Source organism: Calonectris borealis, chromosome 29 (assembly GCF_964195595.1).
Source record: "Calonectris borealis chromosome 29, bCalBor7.hap1.2, whole genome shotgun sequence".
Taxonomy (NCBI): Eukaryota; Metazoa; Chordata; class Aves; order Procellariiformes; family Procellariidae; genus Calonectris; species Calonectris borealis.
In genome coordinates this window covers 4,433,277-4,449,767 of record NC_134340.1, presented here as the reverse complement: position 1 = coordinate 4,449,767, position 16,491 = coordinate 4,433,277, and the positions used below count along the sequence as shown (strand labels likewise).

The 16,491-nt window shown below is 70.6% G+C and overlaps 2 protein-coding genes across 2 annotated transcripts; both read left to right on the top strand.

The window, feature by feature from the left end:
* The first annotated feature begins 123 nt into the window (after window positions 1-123).
* MRPL9 (mitochondrial ribosomal protein L9) lies at window positions 124-3,843 on the top strand. The gene is made up of 7 exons (XM_075133504.1): window positions 124-298; window positions 772-931; window positions 1,287-1,411; window positions 1,800-1,850; window positions 2,095-2,196; window positions 2,649-2,732; window positions 3,500-3,843. The coding sequence occupies exons 1-7, from the start codon at window positions 218-220 to the stop codon at window positions 3,629-3,631; spliced, it is 735 nt and encodes a 244-aa protein (XP_074989605.1). The 5' UTR covers window positions 124-217; the 3' UTR covers window positions 3,632-3,843.
* A 2,078-nt stretch (window positions 3,844-5,921) lies between these two features.
* On the top strand, window positions 5,922-16,489 carry LOC142094242 (CUGBP Elav-like family member 3). Its single transcript, XM_075176185.1, has 13 exons — window positions 5,922-6,120; window positions 7,905-7,987; window positions 9,607-9,655; window positions 10,064-10,192; window positions 10,547-10,626; window positions 11,324-11,464; window positions 12,044-12,197; window positions 12,719-12,868; window positions 12,936-13,001; window positions 13,578-13,676; window positions 14,029-14,172; window positions 14,791-14,923; window positions 15,032-16,489. The coding sequence occupies exons 1-12, from the start codon at window positions 5,976-5,978 to the stop codon at window positions 14,916-14,918; spliced, it is 1,368 nt and encodes a 455-aa protein (XP_075032286.1). The 5' UTR covers window positions 5,922-5,975; the 3' UTR covers window positions 14,919-14,923; window positions 15,032-16,489.
* Window positions 16,490-16,491: the final 2 nt, after the last annotated feature.

Sequence of the window (16,491 nt, the reverse complement as noted above, 5' to 3'; positions counted from 1 at the left end):
GGCAGCCCCCGGTGGGGTCCTTGGGCGCCGGCGACCGGCCCCGGTGGGAGCCTACTGCGCAGGCGCGTGTCGGGCAGGCCCGGCGGCGTCCTGCGCAGGCGCCGTGGGCAACTCTGCGGGGGGGGGGGGGGGTGTCCTTGGGCGCAGGCGCGCGGCGGGCAGCTCCGCGGGGTCCTCGGGGTCCTTCGGCGGCGCCGGGAGCGGGGCGGGGGCCGCCATGTTGGGCCGGGGGGCGGCGGGGGCCTGCGGCCTCCTGGTGCGGGCGGCGAGCCGGGCCCTGAGCCTCAGCCACGGCCGGGTGAGGGCCGGGGGGGCGGCACCGCGTGTGTCGGGGGCCTCCGCGAGGGGCTGCCGGGGCTGTCTGGGTATCTGGGAGCGCGTTTGGGCGCTGGCGGGGGTACGGGGGTGTCCGTGGGGGGAGCGGGGGGGGCTGGGGGCGGCTCTTGGGCGCTGGGGAGCGGGGGGTGTGCAGGGGGTCTGCATGGGGGCGTCGAGGGGTCTGGCGGGGGATACAGCGGGGGGTGTAGGGTATATGGGCGTAAGGGGCGTTTAATGAAGTGCGGGGGGGCTGCGGGGGGCGTTGGGGGTTACCCGAGGGGGGCCGCCGCCTTGTCCCCGTGGGAGAAGGAGGTCGGAGGGGAGAGCTGGGGCCACCGTGACTTCTGCAGGGGGGGATGTTTTCCTCCCGCCTCCTCCCTGGGACGGAGCGGGATTTCCAGCCGGAAAGCTCCCGAGTTGCTGGGCTTGGGGCTGACTCCTCCGCCCGGCCAGGGGACGGTGGTGGTGGAGCGGTGGTGGCAGGTCCCGCTCAGCAAAGAGGGGCGGCAGCCCCGCCTGCACCCCCGGAGGCACCGCATCTACAGGCTGCTGGAGGACACCAAGCACCTGCCCAAGAAGGATTTGGAGCTGATCCTCACCCAGTCGGTGGAGAGTATGTTCCTTTTCACGGGCGTTTTGCCTTCCTGCGGCAGAGCTGGGCCCCGGTCGCAAGAGTTAGCTCGGTTTCTGTCCCATTTTGCCCTCGCCCACATAGGGGAGAGGCAGGATCCTGCCGTTAGGTCCCGTTTCCAATGACCCAGTGGCGGCAGGGATTCATCCCTTGGGCTGTGGGATGATTGAAGGTTGCAGAGCCCTGAAACCAATAATTTTGTGGCATTTTGGGTCTTTTGGTTTTTTTAAACCTCCGCCAGATGGAACCTCAAAGCTGCCGGGGGGGTTGCGGGGCTGGCACTTCTCCAGCACGCGCCTCGCTAACGCCGCTGCGCCTCTCGCCCCTCTCCTCGCAGATCTGGGGAACCGGGGAGATGTGGTCAGCGTGAAGAAATCCGTGGGTCGTAACAAGCTCCTGCCCCAGGGTCTGGCTGTCTACGCGTCGCCGGAGAACAAAAAGATGTTTGAGGAGGAGAAGAAGGTGAGTTGGCACGACGGGGATCCTCTGAGCCCGGCCGGGGCGTTTTTATCCTGACCGCACTTTGAAATCAGGAGATCTTAAAGGAGGAGTGGAGATTTCGGTTTAAAAGGGTTGGTTGCTTTTTGGTATCGTCCCTGTCTCCCTCTGCCCACGTGTTTGTGGTTTTGTGGGGTGAGATCTGCTGATCGCCTTAGAAATACGGTCCCACGATGAGCCCCGCTCGTTAATAAATTCCTTTGCGGAGCGCCGAAGGGTTTGTGATGACAGGAGAGCCTCTGGGCCCCTGCCGAGCCGCCGTTCCCCCGGCAGCGTGCAGGCAGGCTGCCCGGCGCGCGGCGTTGCCGAGCGTGCCTTTCATTTCTTCTCCTCCATCCTCTTTTCCTCGCAGCTGCGCCAAGAAGGGAAGCTGGAGGCGCTCCAAACCCAGAGCGGGGAGAAGGTGAGCCCAGGAGCACCGGCGAGTCCAGAGTTGTTCCAGGGAAATCCGTGAATCCTGGAAAGTGCAAGCCTCAGCAGCTGCCTACACGTGTGTGCTTCCCGGTGCTGGGTTGAGGTCCGGGGCGGCCCCGTACCCCCAGCACCCCCCTGCTCGCCGCCCAAATCCCTCAGGACCTCGCTGACTTCCCACCCGGAGCGTCGGGAGCGTCGCGCTCTCCCCGACATCTTCCTCCCTGCCTTTACAGACCATCAAGTTCCTCAAGAGCTGCCGCCTCGAGGTGGGCATGAAAAACAACGTCAAGTGGGAGCTGAACAACGAAATCGTGGCTCGCCACTTCCTCAAAAACGTGAGTCGTTCTTGCCGGTGTTGCCCGCAGCCGGCTCCGTGCCGGGTGGGAGCTCTTTGCCAGTGCCGGGAGCTCCCATGTGTGAGCGGAGCCGCAGGAGCCGGTCGCGGGGCCCCAAATCCTGGGGGGGGGAGATGTCGCCGAAGGGGTTTGAGGAGCCAGCGGCGCGTTCGCGGCTGGTTTGGGGCTCAGCCGAGGCGCGTGCCGAGAGCAGCTCAGCGGAGGGTTTAAGACCTTAAAGGGATTAAGAAAGGAAGACGATCAGTCGGACGATGAGGCCGCCTTCCCTCCCACGGCGCGGCCGGAGCCGGGGAGCCCCCGCGGGCAGTGCGGGGCCTGGCGGCTCTGCCCTCGCTGTGCCGGGGGTCCTGGAGGGGCTGGGGAGCCGGGGGGCTGGCTGCGGGCTGCCCCCGCTCCCCGGCCTTCACTCCCGGCCTCGTTTTATTTCTCAGCTGCGGGTTTTCGTGCCTCCCCACGCGCTGAAGCTGCCCGAGGAGCCCATCACCAGGTGGGGCGAGTACTGGTGCGACGTGACGGTGAGCGAGCGGCCCGTCGGTCCCCACCTCTCCTCCCCTCCCCGCCGCGTTCCCAGCGCAGCGAGTGCGACCCCCCGGGTCCCCGTTCCCCTTCTCCGCACCCCGCAGGACCCGTCCCCACCTCCCGCGGGGGTCCGACGCCAGCGCTCCTGCCCACCTGCCCGCGCCAGAGAAACCCAGAGCTGAGCTGGTGGTGCCCAGCCTCGGGTGCGAGGGGTGGAAATACTTTATTTAAAAAAAAAGAAAACAGCAAAAAAAAACCCATCCCCGCGACCTAGATAGACAAGAGTGTCTCCTCGCCCGCTGCCATTCATCTTTTGTCCTTCCCGGCCCCTCCAGGGAGCGGAGCCGGCTCCGAAACCGCCTCCCGCAGCTCCGAATCCGTGTCATCGCCGCCGGGCGCCTTGGCAGAGGCTCCGGCTTCATTCGCTGCGCTGAATTCCCACAGCGAGCGGGGAAGGGAAGGGGCGAGGGCACCTCGCTTCCCTCCCGCTTCCCTCCCGCTTCCCTCCCGCTTCCCTCCCGCTTCCCTCCCGCTTCCCTCTCGCTTCCCTCCCGCTTCCCTCCCGCTTCCCAGCTTTCCCCTGCTCCTCCCCGAGCTCAGATCCCACCGGGATTTAGGGATAGAGCTACCGCTGGGGGAGAGAAGCGAGAGCAGCCGCAAGCCGGAGCGCAGCAGCCGCTCCCCGCTGCCTGGGGGGTGCGGGATGACGGGGAGCGGGGCACGGGGGGGTTCCCAGCCGTGACCCCCCCATCCCGTGCCGCAGGTGAACGGGCTGGAGACCGTCCGGGTGCCCATGGCCGTGGTGAAGTTCCTGCGGCCCAAGACCAAGCGCTACAAGCACTGGCTGGCGCAGCAGCAGGCCCAGCTGGCGGCACGGAGGGAGGCGCTCCTCTGAGCTGGGGGGGCCCCCGACCTCCCCCCGGGACCCCCGAACTCCCCTGGGCCCTGGTGTGTGGCCAGTGCCGGTTTGGTACTGGTAGGTGCTGAGAGAGTGGGGGTTCCCTGGAATGGGCTGGGGGGTCCCTGGGGCCTGTCATGGTGGGGGGGGGTCGTCCCTGCGCGCCCCCCCGCTCCCTGCACCGAATAAAGGGCTCGGCGTGGCTTGGAGCGTGGTGGGGGTCTGCTCCCGGGGCGGGGATGGGGCGCTGGGGGGGATACGGGCTGGGGGGTCCCCCCGTACCCCCCCCGGAGTGGTGACACCACAGCGGCACAGGACGCCGGGCGCGGGGGCTCACCGCCTCTTATTGGAGCGAGACCCCCGCGTCCCCCCTCAGGGCGCCGCTCCCGGCCCCCGCAGCTCCTCCTGGATCCGGCCTGGCAGCTCCGGCTGGGTGAAGTACCCTGGGGGGGCAGAGGGGTGAGCGGGAGGCCGGGACCCCCCGCTGCCCCCCCCGGGACCCCCCCCGTGTGGGGGCCCCCCATCTCGTCCCCCCTCACCTGCGGCGAAGTCCAGGACGTCGGCCGGTCGCCGGAGCAGCAGCTCCCTGGAAGGGGGGGCAGTGGGGTTGGGGGGGGTCGCAGGGTTTTGGGGGGAAAGGGGCTGTTTTCGTGTGCTTTCCCCGCGATGGAAAATGGGTATTTTTTTTTTTTTTTAAACACTAATTAAGGTGTTTTTGTGGAATTCCTGGGGGGGGGGCCATGTCCCACCTGAGGAAGCCGCGCAGCAGCAGCCTGACGGCCGGGTGCGCCCGCAGGTACCTCTCGCTGCGCAGGCGGAGCGTGGGCTGTGGGGGCAGAGCCGTCACCCGTGGGTCAGCTCACGCGAGACCCCGCCCCGCGCCCCTCCCGCCACACCCGGGTGGGGGGAGCCGCCCGGCCCCGCACCACCGCGGGGAGGGTGTCAGCGCCACCCTCCCCCGCGTGTGGTCGTGTCCCGTGGGAGCGGGTACCCCCGTGGGTGCGTGTACCGGTGCCCCCCACCCCACGGTCCCCGCGGCACCTGGTGGGGACGCGGCGGCGGTTGCGGCGACGCCATCTTGGCTGCGCCCGTCGCGGCCCGTCGCCATGGCAACGGCGGGGGGCGCGGGGGGGCGTGTGACACACGGGCGTGGGGGCGTGACACGGGGGGTGCGGGGCTGTGTCGGGGGTTCCGCATCCCTGGGGGGCTGGCGCTGGGTGGGTGTTGGGGGGGGCTGTGATGGGGGGGGGTCGGGGTGTGTCCCCCTGGTGCGCACCGTGTCCGTGGGGCCGTGTCCGTGGGGCCGTGCCCGCCGCGCCGCCCCGCCCCGGCGGCTCCTGCGCTCAGCACCGGGGACAGCGCCGGGCGGCCGCGGGGGGGACGGACACGGGGATACGCGGGGACGGACACACGGACTCACCCGCCCGCTAGGCTCCTGCCCCCGCACACACGCACACACACTGGCACGGACACGCGTGCGCACGCACCCGCCCCGTGTGCACACACACGAGCGCACCCCCGCGCACACCCACGCACACGCACCCCCTCCCCGCCCAGCCCCAGCCCCGGCGGAGCCCCGGGGCGAGGCGGTGCCGGTACCCGGTGCTCGGTAGCCGGTGCCCGGTTGCCGGTAGCCGGTCCCGGTCCCCAGGTCCGGTGCCCGGTTGCCGGTGCCCGGTAGCCGGTCCCGGTACCCGGTGCCGCTCTGACATCAGCGCCGGGCGGGGCGGGGCGGGGCGGCCCCGGCCGGGGAAGAAAAGCGGCGAGCGGAGTCGGGCCCGTCCGGAGCCGGTGCCGGTGCCGGGGCGCAGCGGGCGCGGGGCTCCGCCGCCACCGGGGCTCCACAGCGGGAGCGCGGCCGGTGCGGCCGCCATGGACCAGACCGGGCGCTGACAACCCCCCTACCCCCGGTACCGGGGCCGGGGCCCCCCCGGGGGCAGCGGGGCGGCGAGCGGGCGGTACCGGCGGGCCGGGCACTGACGGCAGCCGCGGGGATTCGGGGGCCGCCGCACGGGAGGCCCCATCGGGAAACCGCCGGGACCTACCGGGAGCGCCGGGAGCGCCGCCCCCCGGGCAGAGCTGCCCCCGCCCCGCCGCGCCCCGTCCCCGGAGCCGAGCCGAGCCCCGGGGCCGCCTCGTCCTTTGTGTGCGCCGCGGCCGGGCCGGCACCGGGAACCGGGAACCGGGCACCGGGCACCGGGCACCGGCAGCCGCAACCGGGAGCCGCTCCGGCAGCCGAGCCCGGGCGGTGGGAGCGGCACCGGCAACCGCAGCGGCAATACCGGGAGCCGCACCGAGCGCCGGGAGCGGCCCCGGGGCCCGGCCCCCCCCCGGCGGCCCCATGAAGGAGCCCGACGCCATCAAACTCTTCGTGGGGCAGATCCCGCGGCACCTGGAGGAGAAGGACCTCAAGCCCATCTTCGAGCAGTTCGGGAAGATCTACGAGCTCACCGTCATCAAGGACAAGTACACCGGCATGCACAAAGGTACGGCACCGCGCCGGGCCTCGGGCGCCGGGCACCGGCACGGCCCCGCGGAGCGGGGAACGGGAGCTGCGTACAGCCGCAGGCCCCGGGAAGAGCCCCGGGAAGAGCCCCGGGAGCGGCCCCACGTACAGCCCCCGGCGCCGGGAACAGCCCCGGGAACAGCCCCATGTGCAGCCCTACATACAGCCCCGGGCACTGGGAATAGCCCCGGCACCGGGAACAGCCCCATGTACAGCCCCCGGCACCGGGAACAGCCCTGGCACCGGGAACAGCCCCATGTGCAGCCTCCGGTACCGGGAACAGCCCTGGCACCGGGAACAGCCCCAGGAGCAGCCCCTGGCACCGGGAACAGCCCCGGCACCGGGAACAGCCCCAGGAGCAGCCCCTGGCACCGGGAACAGCACCATGTGCAGCCCCACATACAGCCCCGGGCACCGGGAACAGCCCCTGGCACCGGGAATAGCCCCGTGTACAGCCCCCGGTACTGGGCACAGCCCCACACACAGCCAGAGGCCCTGAGCACCACCCGCAGCTCAACCTACAGCCGCAGGCCCCGGGCACAGCCCCGTGTACAGCCCTGGGTACAGCCCCGCGCACCCCAGCCCAGGCCCGGGTGCTGGTTTAGTCCTAGGCACCGGGTACAACCCGTGTCGGGTGTCAGGGTGCTGGGGGTGTTGGGTGTATCAGGGTGCTGCGGCTGGCAGTTGTGCGGCAGTGGGTGCTGGGGGTGTTGAGCTGGTGGAGGCCGTCCGGGTATTGGGTGCGGGGTGTTGTGTCAGGGGGGGTGGGTGGGTGGGGGTGTCGTGTCCGGGTGTTGCATGGGTGTGGGATGTTGCATGGGTGTGCTGTGGGTGTTTGCGCGGGTGATGCCCGGCTGTGGGGGGTAGCCATGAGCGGCTGTGCCGGCACAGGGTGTTGTGTGGGTTGGTGTTTGCAGTGCTGGGTGACGGGTGCGGGCTGTGGCGGTGACGGCTGGGGGGGGGGGAGATGGGGGTGCTGGGGGGGTGTGAGGTGGTTGTGTCTGGGGGTGTGCAATGGCGGCAGGGCTGTGCTGCCCATGGTGGGGGGGTCTGTCCAAGGCAGGGACCCCCCCTCAATGCCTGACCCACCCCCCCAGCAGCAGGGCGGGCCCTGGACCCCCAGCTCCCCGCACTGTCTGCGCCCCAGGACAGGCGGGGGGAGGCCGAGGCGAGCGCAGGCCTGAGGCCAGGGTGATGGGCACCCCAACAGCGGAACCGTGGATGGCCAGGACCCCCTGGGCTGGGGGGGGGACATGGGGGCACTCCCCCCCCGGCTGGGCTGCCCCGTGCCTGGGGACCTCGGGGACCTGGTCCCTGTCCCCTGCCTGGGCCCGGGGGTGGCACCACCCCGAAACAGGGTCTATAGGAGTCTGTAGGGTGCTATAGGGGGTCTGGGTGCTATAGGGGGTCTGAGTGCCAGAGGATGTGGAGTCTGGGTGCTATATGGGATCTGGGTGCTATAGAGGGACATGGGGTAGGAGTGCTATAGGGGGTCTGGGTGCTGTATGGGGAGTGGGTGCTATAGGGGGTCTGGGTGCTATATGGGGACATGGGGTCTGGGTGCTATATGTGGTCTGGGTGCTATAGAAGGACATGGGGTCTGCGTGCTATAGGGGATCTGGGTGCTCTGTGGGGAGTGGGTGCTATAGGAGATCTGGGTGCCATATGGGCTCTGGGTGCTCTATGGGGCCGTGGGCTGTGGGTGCGGGGGCCGCGGGGGGTCCCGCACCCCCCCACGCCGCCCCCGTCCCGTCTCTCCCCCAGGATGCGCCTTCCTGACCTACTGCGCCCGCGAGTCGGCCCTGAAGGCGCAGAGCGCCCTGCACGAGCAGAAAACCCTCCCGGGGGTGAGTGGGGGCGCGGGGACCCCCCACCCGTGACACCCCCACGCCGGGACCCCCCCGCCCTTGGGAAGACCCAGGTGCCCGGGACCCCACCTTTGGGTGGTGGTGGGAGGGGGGGCACCCCACGAACATCTGCCGGGGGGGGTTATAAATAGCGGGCGAGCACCGCGTCGCCTGGAGACGGCCTGGCGCTAACGAAGGCCTGGCGCTAACGAAGGCCTGGCGCTAACGAAGCGTTGCCAGGCGAGCGGCGGGCACTGGGCAGCTGAGCTAACAAAGCCGGGGGGGGACCCAGGCGTCCGGCTGCCCCCCACCCTCCCTTGCAGCTGGGGGGCTGGGGGGGGGGGTGTCCCAGCACCCAGGTCCCTCCCCCCCAAACCCCCCATGATGGCTGCTGGGGGACCCGGCTGGCCGAGGCCTCGTGGAGATGGTTTGGGGGGTCCCAGGCGTGGGGCGGGGGGGGGGGCAGTTTGGGGTCCCCGGGTGTGGGGGGCAGCGGGGGTCGGTGCCCCCCCCGGCCGGGCTGCGCGTGTCCCGCCGGCCCCGGGGGAGATTTGGCTTCGCCGGGATAATCCGGGGATTTGGGGGCCGTAAATCCCGGGGGGGATTTGCCGGGGGGGGATTAGGGGCGGCACCGCCCTGGCAGCTGCCCCCGCGGCACCGGGGCCGGGCCGGGGGCAGGACCCCCGCACCCCTGGGCCTCGGGGCGGGGGGCGATGCTGGGGGGTCCCGGGGCAATTTGGGGTGTTGGGCGCCTGGTGCCACCCTCCCCCAGTGCCCCCCCCGCCCCGGCCGGGGCTGATCCCGGCCCCGTGGGGGATTAGGAGGGATTAGTGCCCCCCGGGGGGGCATTTCCAGCACCATCTGGGGCGGGGGGGGGGGTTGGGGCCACCTTCGCTTTCGGCGGGGGAAAGGGGCCGCCTGGGGTCAGCTGGGGCTGAGGCCGCCCCCCCCGCAGCCCCCCGGGATGGGGCACGGCGACCCCCCCCGCAGTCCCCCCCCGCAATACCCCCGCATCCCCCCGCATCCCCCTGCCCTCAGGCACGGCCCTGTCCCGGGGTGGGGGGGGAAGGGCGGGGTCACCGCAGGCCTGGGGGTCCCCCCGTTCCCCAGCTCCCCCCCAATCTCCATTCCCCCCCGCCCCCCCCATCCCCGTCATTGTTTATAGCGAGCGCTGATGATGTCAGCGGCGTTGCCGGGCAACGGGGATGGGTAAATTGGGGATGAGTAGGCGGTTGCCATGGAGCATATTCTGCCGTTGCCATGGTTACCGGGCATCTGCGCCTCCCCCCCCCCCCCCCGGTCTCTGGGGGTTACGGGGCTGGGGGGGGGGGCGTGGGCTCATCCCCCCCTAATTACCGGGGGAGCGGTGGGTGCTCATTAGTGCATCATTGGGGCCCCTCAGGCCCCCCCAATGGCGGTCGCCGCGGCACCCGTTGCTGGGTAACGGGATGCAGGGCCAGGGTTGCCATGGCGACGGGAGCATCTTTGGGGTGCTGGGGGGCGGAGGGGGGGGCTGTGTGGATCCTGCACCTACCGTGCGTGGGGGTGCCCAGCCGGACGCTTGGGTCCCTCCGGGGGGTGGGGGGCTGTGTCCCCATCCCCCCCCTCTGTCCCCCCAGATGAACCGGCCCATCCAGGTGAAGCCGGCGGACAGTGAGAGCCGAGGAGGTACCGGCACCCCAAAACCCTGCACCCCCCCGGCCCCAACCCCTGTGTCCCCAAACCGCCCCCGCGCCCCCCCCTTCCCCCCCCGAGACCCCAGGGCCACCCCACATCCATCCCCATCCCCAAGACGGGTGTCAGCCGGGCAGGGTGTCCCCATCCCTGTCCCCATCCCAGGGGTCTGTCCCCAGGGCGGGGTGTCCCCATCCCTGTCCCCCCACCATGTCCCCATTCCCCAGGGAGGGTCCCCAGCCCGGTGGGGTGTCCCCATTCCCGGGGGTCCCAGCCCATCACGGTGTCCCCATAGCCCCATCCCTGGGTCCCAACCCATCACGGTGTCCTCGGGGGGGTCCCATCCCAGTGTGAGGGGGGTCGCCACCCCGGTGTCCCCGTGCCACCCCCCTGTCCCCGCAGAGGACCGCAAGCTCTTCGTGGGGATGCTGAGCAAGCAGCAGGCGGACGAGGACGTGCGCAAGATGTTCGAGCCCTTCGGCACCATCGACGAGTGCACGGTGCTGCGCGGGCCCGACGGCACCAGCAAAGGTGGGGGACGGGGGGGGCACCCCAGGGCTGGGGGGGCCTCAGGGGGCCCTGAGGGCTCCATAGGGTGGGGAGGAGGGGAATCCGTGGGGCAGGGATGGGAATTGGGGGGGGCATGGGGCAGGGATGGGGTTAAGAGGGTCCATGGCGGGGGCTGGAGAGGGTTCAAGGGGGGCCATGGGGTGGGGGTGTGTGTGGGGGGTCCACAGGGCATGGAGGGGGCTCAGGGCACCCCGCATGGTGGCCCTTGTCCCCGTTCCCTGGCCAGGGGCCCTGGGCCCCATGGAGGGGGGCTTGCCCTTGGGGGGAGGTGGGTGCCCCCCGGTCCCCGCGCTGGCGCTGACCTGCTGTCCCCAGGCTGCGCCTTCGTCAAGTTCCAGAGCCACGCCGAGGCCCAGGCCGCCATCGCCGCCCTCCACGGGAGCCGCACCCTGCCGGTGAGACGGGCACCGCTGGGCACACCGCCCCGCCACTGTCCTCACCACCATCATCTCCAGCATCACCCTCACGTCACCGTCATCATCCCTATCATCATCCCCTTCCTCGTCCCCACTATCATCCCTATCATCATCCCCGTTATCATCCTCATCATCATCCCATTATCCCCACTATGACCCCACCATCATCCCCATCATCCCTGTCACCATCCCCGCCATCGTCCCCACCATCATCCCCTTCATCATCCCCACCATCATCCCTATCATCGTCCCCATTATCCCCATTATCACCCCACCACCATCCCCATCATCCCTACCACCATCCCCGCCATCGTCCCCACCATCATCCCCACCATCATCCCTATCATCGTCCCCATTATCCCCATTATCACCCCACCATCATCCCCATCATCCCTGTCACCATCCCCGCCATCGTCCCCACAACCATCCCCACCATCATCCCCTTCATCATCCCTACCATCATCCCTATCATCGTCCCCATTATCCCCATTATCACCCCACCATCATCCCCATCATCCCTGTCACCATCCCCGCCATCGTCCCCACCACCATCCCCACCATCATCCCCGTCACCATCCCCACCACCACCCCCACCCTGTTGCACCCCGGGGCTCCCAGCAGCCCAGCGCGGGGGGCCGCCCGCCAGCTGACGGCGTGGGGCCGTGTCCCCTCGCAGGGCGCTTCCTCCAGCCTGGTGGTGAAGTTTGCGGACACGGAGAAGGAGCGGGGCCTGCGGCGGATGCAGCAGGTCGCCAGCCAGCTGGGCATGTTCAGCCCCATCGCCCTCCAGTTCGGCGCCTACAGCGCCTACACGCAGGCGGTAGGGTGGGCGCGGGGCACCGAGGGGCACAGGATGGGCATGGGGGGGGTTGGACCCCCCACGGTCCAGCATGAGATTGTTGGGGTGATGGGTGTCTGGTGATGGACACTGGGAGATGATGAACCCCCTTGATCGTGGATGTGGACGCTGGGTGATGGGTGTTGGGGTGATGGACACTGGGAGATGATGGACCCCGTGGTCCAGAATGGGGGCCCTGGGGTGACAGGTAGTGGGAGCGTGGTGGACCCCCGTGGTCCAGGGTAGGGGCACTGGGTGGTGGATGTTGGGGTGGGGACACGGGGTGACAGACGCTGGGAGATGACAGATCTCCATGGTCCTGCATGGGGGCACGGGGTGAGGAGTGTTGGGGTGACGGTCACGGGCAGATGGTGGAGCTCCATGGCCCAGGATGGTGGCACTGGGGCCACGAGGAGATGACAGGCCCCCTTACCAGGGTGGGGTGGTGGGCGTTGGTTGCCAACGGGGCACTGGACCCCTGAGGTTCTGCCTCGGCGGGCTGGGGCTCACTGCTCCGGGAGGGGACCCTGGTGGCCAGTGGCCGGTGCCCGGTGCCAGGCGCTGTCCCCGCAGCTGATGCAGCAGCAGGCGGCCCTGGTGGCCGCCCACTCGGCCTACCTCAGCCCCATGGCCACCATGGCCGTCCAGATGCAGCACATGGGCACGGTCAACCCCAACGGGCTCATCGCCACCCCCCTGCCCCCCTCCTCAGGTAGGTGGCACCTGGCATGGGGGACGGGGACGCCGGGGATGGGGACACGGGGGCACCTGGGAATGGAGGACACCAGGGATGGGGACACGGGATATGGGGGACACCAGGGATGTCCAGGGATGGGGACATGGCGGTGCTGGGAGATGGGGCACCCGAGGATGGGGACATGAGAGTGGCATTGGGGATGGGGACATCAGGATGGGGGCAATGGGAACAGAGATGTGGGGACACGGGGGGGACACAGGCGCAGCAGGGGGAGGTGGGGGGACGAGGGATGGGGACATGGGAACACGGGGAGATGGGGGGCCCCAGGGAATGGGGACACCCAGGGATGGGACAGGGACACGGGGAGGGTGGCACCGTGGATGAAGACGTGGAGGTGGCACCACAGGCTGGAGACGCCTGGATTAGGGACCCTAAGGACGGGGACGCTGAGGGATGGGGCCACCTGGGGAGGGGGGGCACGTGGGGACGGAGGGTGAGGAGGTGCCACCGCGGGGGTGACGCGGCTGTCCCCGCAGGAACCGGCACGCCGCCGGCCATGGCCGCCACGCCGGTGCCCGCCATCGCGGCCCCGCTGAGCGTCAACGGCTACAGCCCGGTGCCGGCGCAGCCCGCGGGACCCCCCGCCCCCGAGGCCGTCTACGCCGGCGGGGTCCCCCCCTTCCCAGGTGCCCCCCGCGCCCCCCCGCGCCCCCGCCACCCCCCGCCCCCCCTAACGGCCCCCTCTGCCCCCAGCCCAGAGCCCCGCCGCCCCCGGGGACCCCCTGCAGCAAGCCTACGCCGGCATGCAGCACTACACAGGTCTGGCCCCGGGGAACTGGGGGCACTGGGGGAAGCTGGGGGGGCATTGCGTGGCACTGGTGGGGACTGGGAGGGCAGCTGGGAGGCACTGGGAGGGCATCGCATGGCACTGGGGGCACTGGGAGGGCCCTGGGGGGGGCATTGCATGGCACTGGTAGGTACTGAGAGGCACTGGGGCAGCTTTGAATGGCACTGGTGGGTACTGGGAGGGTACTGGGGGCACCTGGGAGGAACTGGGGGGGGCATTGGGGGCATCTGCAAGGGACTGGGGGTCACTGGAGGGGCATTGATTAGTACTGGGGGGCACTGGGATAGCAGTGGGGGACCATTGCATGGCATTGGGGGCACTCAGGGCTCAGGGGGACACTGGAAGGCTGGGGTGGGTACTGGGTGTACACTGGGGGGGCATTGGGGGGCACCACATGGCTTTGGGGGCACCATGAAGTGCTGGGAGGGCACTGGGGGCCGTTTGAAGATACTGGGGGGCATTGCATGGCTTTGGGGGGCACTGGGAAGGGCTGGGCTGGGGGGTGCCGGGGGGGGGGGTGCCAGGCTGACCCCGTCTCGCCCCCGCAGCCGCCTACCCGGCAGCCTACGGGCTGGTGAGCCCGGCCTTCGCCCCCCCGGGGCCCCTGCTCGCCCCCCCGCCCCCCCCGCAGCAGCAGCAGCGTGAAGGTGAGCGCACCCCCGGGACCCCCCTCTTCCCCGGGACCCCCCCCAGGGACCCTCCCAGGGTGCTGGGCTTGGGGTGCCCCAGAGCATCGGGGGGCTGGAGGTGCCCCAGGGGGGCTGTTGGGGTCCCCCCCCCAGCCGGGTTTGGGGGTGCCCCACCGGGGAGGGGAGTTTGGCACTGAGGGTGCCCATGGGGCGGGGGGTGCAGGGCAGGGTTTTGGGGTGCCCGTGGAGGGTCAGGGTCCCCGTGGGTGCATGGGGCCGGGTTTTGGGGTGCCCACAGGCGCATGGGGCCGGGTTTGGGGGTGCGGGGCCGGTGCCCCCCGTGCCCGCTGTGACGCCGCTCCCTCCGCAGGCCCCGAGGGCTGTAACATCTTCATCTACCACCTGCCCCAGGAGTTCGCCGACACCGAGATCCTGCAGATGTTCCTGCCCTTCGGCAACGTCATCTCCGCCAAGGTCTTCGTGGACCGCGCCACCAACCAGAGCAAGTGCTTCGGTAGGGCCACCGCCGCCTGGGGACACCGGGATGGGGACACCACGGCTGGGGCACGGGGACACCGTGGCCAGGGCATGGGGACGTCACAGCCAGGAACACCATGGCCAGAGGATGGGGACATCATGGCCAGGGACACCATAACCAGGGACACAGTGGCCAGGGCATGGGGACATCCTGGCCAGGGCCACCATGGCCAGGGCCACCACAGCTCGGGCCACCATGGCTTGGGCACAGGGACACGTGGCCAGGGCTTAGGGACACCCTGGCAAGGGACACCCTGATCAGGGACACCATGGCCAGGGCTCGGGGACGTCACGGCCAGGGACACCCTGGCCAGAGACACCATGGCCAGGGGGCCACCACAGCTGGGGACACCATGGCCAGGGCATGGGGACGTCACGGCCAGGGACACCATGGCCAGGGCACGGGGATGTCACGGCCAGGGCCACCATGGTCAGGGCCACCATCGCCAGGGCATGGGGACACCACACCAGGTCCACGGGGCCACCTTGCCCCATGGCAGAGCCCCCCAGGGCGGCGGGGCAGGGGCAGGGGAGGGTTGTGGCCACCCCCGTCCCCACGGTCCCCGATGTCCCCGCTGTCCCCGTGTCCCCGCAGGCTTCGTGAGCTTTGACAACCCGGCCAGCGCCCAGGCGGCCATCCAGGCCATGAACGGCTTCCAGATCGGGATGAAGCGCCTCAAGGTGCAGCTCAAGAGGCCCAAAGACGCCAACCGGCCGTACTGAGCCCGGTGAGTCCCCCGGGACCCCCCCGGGGCCCCCCCGGGCACCCTCGGCCGGGAGCCCCACCTGCCCCCCCAGCTCTGCTTAGTGCCCCCCCATCTCTCCCCCCGACCCAGGTCCGGAGGCTCTGGAGCAGCACCCCTGGGTGCCCCCCTATTGCAGAGCAGCCCCCCCCCCAGCGGTGCCCGCAGGGGGCTCGGTCCTGCTGGGGGGGGGACACAGACCCCCACATGCTCAGGAAGGATGGACCCCCCCTCCAGGACCGATCCGGACCCCCTCGTCCATCCCAGTCCAGGCAGGGCTGGGTGGGCCCTGGGTGCCAGCACCCCCCAGCATCCGGGTCCAATCTGCCCTGGGGGGGCACCCACCCCCACAAGACCCCCCACTCCCCGCAGGGCCCTGCCCCCCCCCCCGGGGGGACCCTGCTTGGAGCTTTTTTCTCACCAAACAGGACCAAAACCAGCTCCAAGCCGGGGAGGGGGGTCCCGCCGAGGGGGGGACACGCCCGTGGTTGGGGGTACCGGCCCCGGCACCGCCACCCCTCCCAGGTCCCCTGGGTGGCCGTGCCAGGGCGCAGCGGGACCCCCTCCCCGACACACACTGCCACCCCGCTTCGCCCCCCACCCCAACCTGCCTCAGTTTCCCCCCCTCGCCCACGGGCGCCGGCGGCTGCACCCGCACCGGGGCGGGGGGCTGCACCCCCACGGCACGGCCACGGCCGGGGCGCGCCGGACGCTGTGCGGACGCGGAGCAGCCGAAAGGGGTGCTCCGACACCGGGGTGCTCCGACACCGGGGTGCTCCGACGCGGTGACGCGCCCGGTGCTGCACGAGGCCGGCGCGGCTGAGCCGCCGACGCGCCGGGGGCCGGACGGACACGGGGCGGCCGAAGCCGGGACGTGCCGGGCACAAACCAGCCAAATCCGGGAGAGGGGCACGGCCGGCACCGGCGCAGCGGGACCGCAGGGACCCCGAGCAGCCGGCGCGGGGACGCGCCGCTGGCAGCCGGACGGACTCGGGGACGCGCCGGGCGGACGCGCCGCCTCCGGCTCTGCCTGGACCCGCAGCGGCCAAAACCGGGGTGCGCCGGGCACCCACCAGCCAAAAGGGTGCCGTGCCCGGCCCCGTCCAGCCCCGCAGCCGCCCCCACGGGGACGGTGCCCCCCGGCACCCCCAGCCCCACGTTTACACCCGCCGCTCCCCGCTGTAAATAAGGTGGTTGGGGGGCGCGGGGGCCGGGTCTCTCTCTCTTTCCCCCCCTTTTGGGGGGTTTGGTACCTGCTGAGTTGATTTAGGGGGTGGGACGGGGTGGGGGGCGCGGGGCCGTTAGCGCGGGGGGGGGACGCAGACCCCCGGGAGTTGACGTCTGCGGTTGAGACGCCGCCGCTTAACTTATTTGCTATTTATTGCAGTTACTTTGGATAATTTAATTTTTTTCTCTTTTTTTTTTCTCTCTTTTTTTTTTCTGTCTAAATAAAATAAGTTAAAAAAAAAATAAAGCTTAACGGAGACTCTAAAGCATCCCACCCCCCCCGCAGCAGTACCGGGGGGCGGGAGGGAGCGGGGCAGGATCAGCCC

Coding starts and splice junctions, on each gene's coding strand:
- MRPL9 (XM_075133504.1), top strand. CDS start 218: ATGTTGGGCCGGGGGGCGGCGGGGGCCTGCGGCCTCCTGGTGCGGGCG. Junction 2,197..2,648: donor CTCGCCACTTCCTCAAAAAC/GTGAGTCGTTCT, acceptor TTTATTTCTCAG/CTGCGGGTTTTCGTGCCTCC. Junction 2,733..3,499: donor AGTACTGGTGCGACGTGACG/GTGAGCGAGCGG, acceptor CCCGTGCCGCAG/GTGAACGGGCTGGAGACCGT.
- LOC142094242 (XM_075176185.1), top strand. CDS start 5,976: ATGAAGGAGCCCGACGCCATCAAACTCTTCGTGGGGCAGATCCCGCGG. Junction 7,988..9,606: donor AGCAGAAAACCCTCCCGGGG/GTGAGTGGGGGC, acceptor CTGTCCCCCCAG/ATGAACCGGCCCATCCAGGT. Junction 13,677..14,028: donor GCAGCAGCAGCAGCGTGAAG/GTGAGCGCACCC, acceptor CTCCCTCCGCAG/GCCCCGAGGGCTGTAACATC.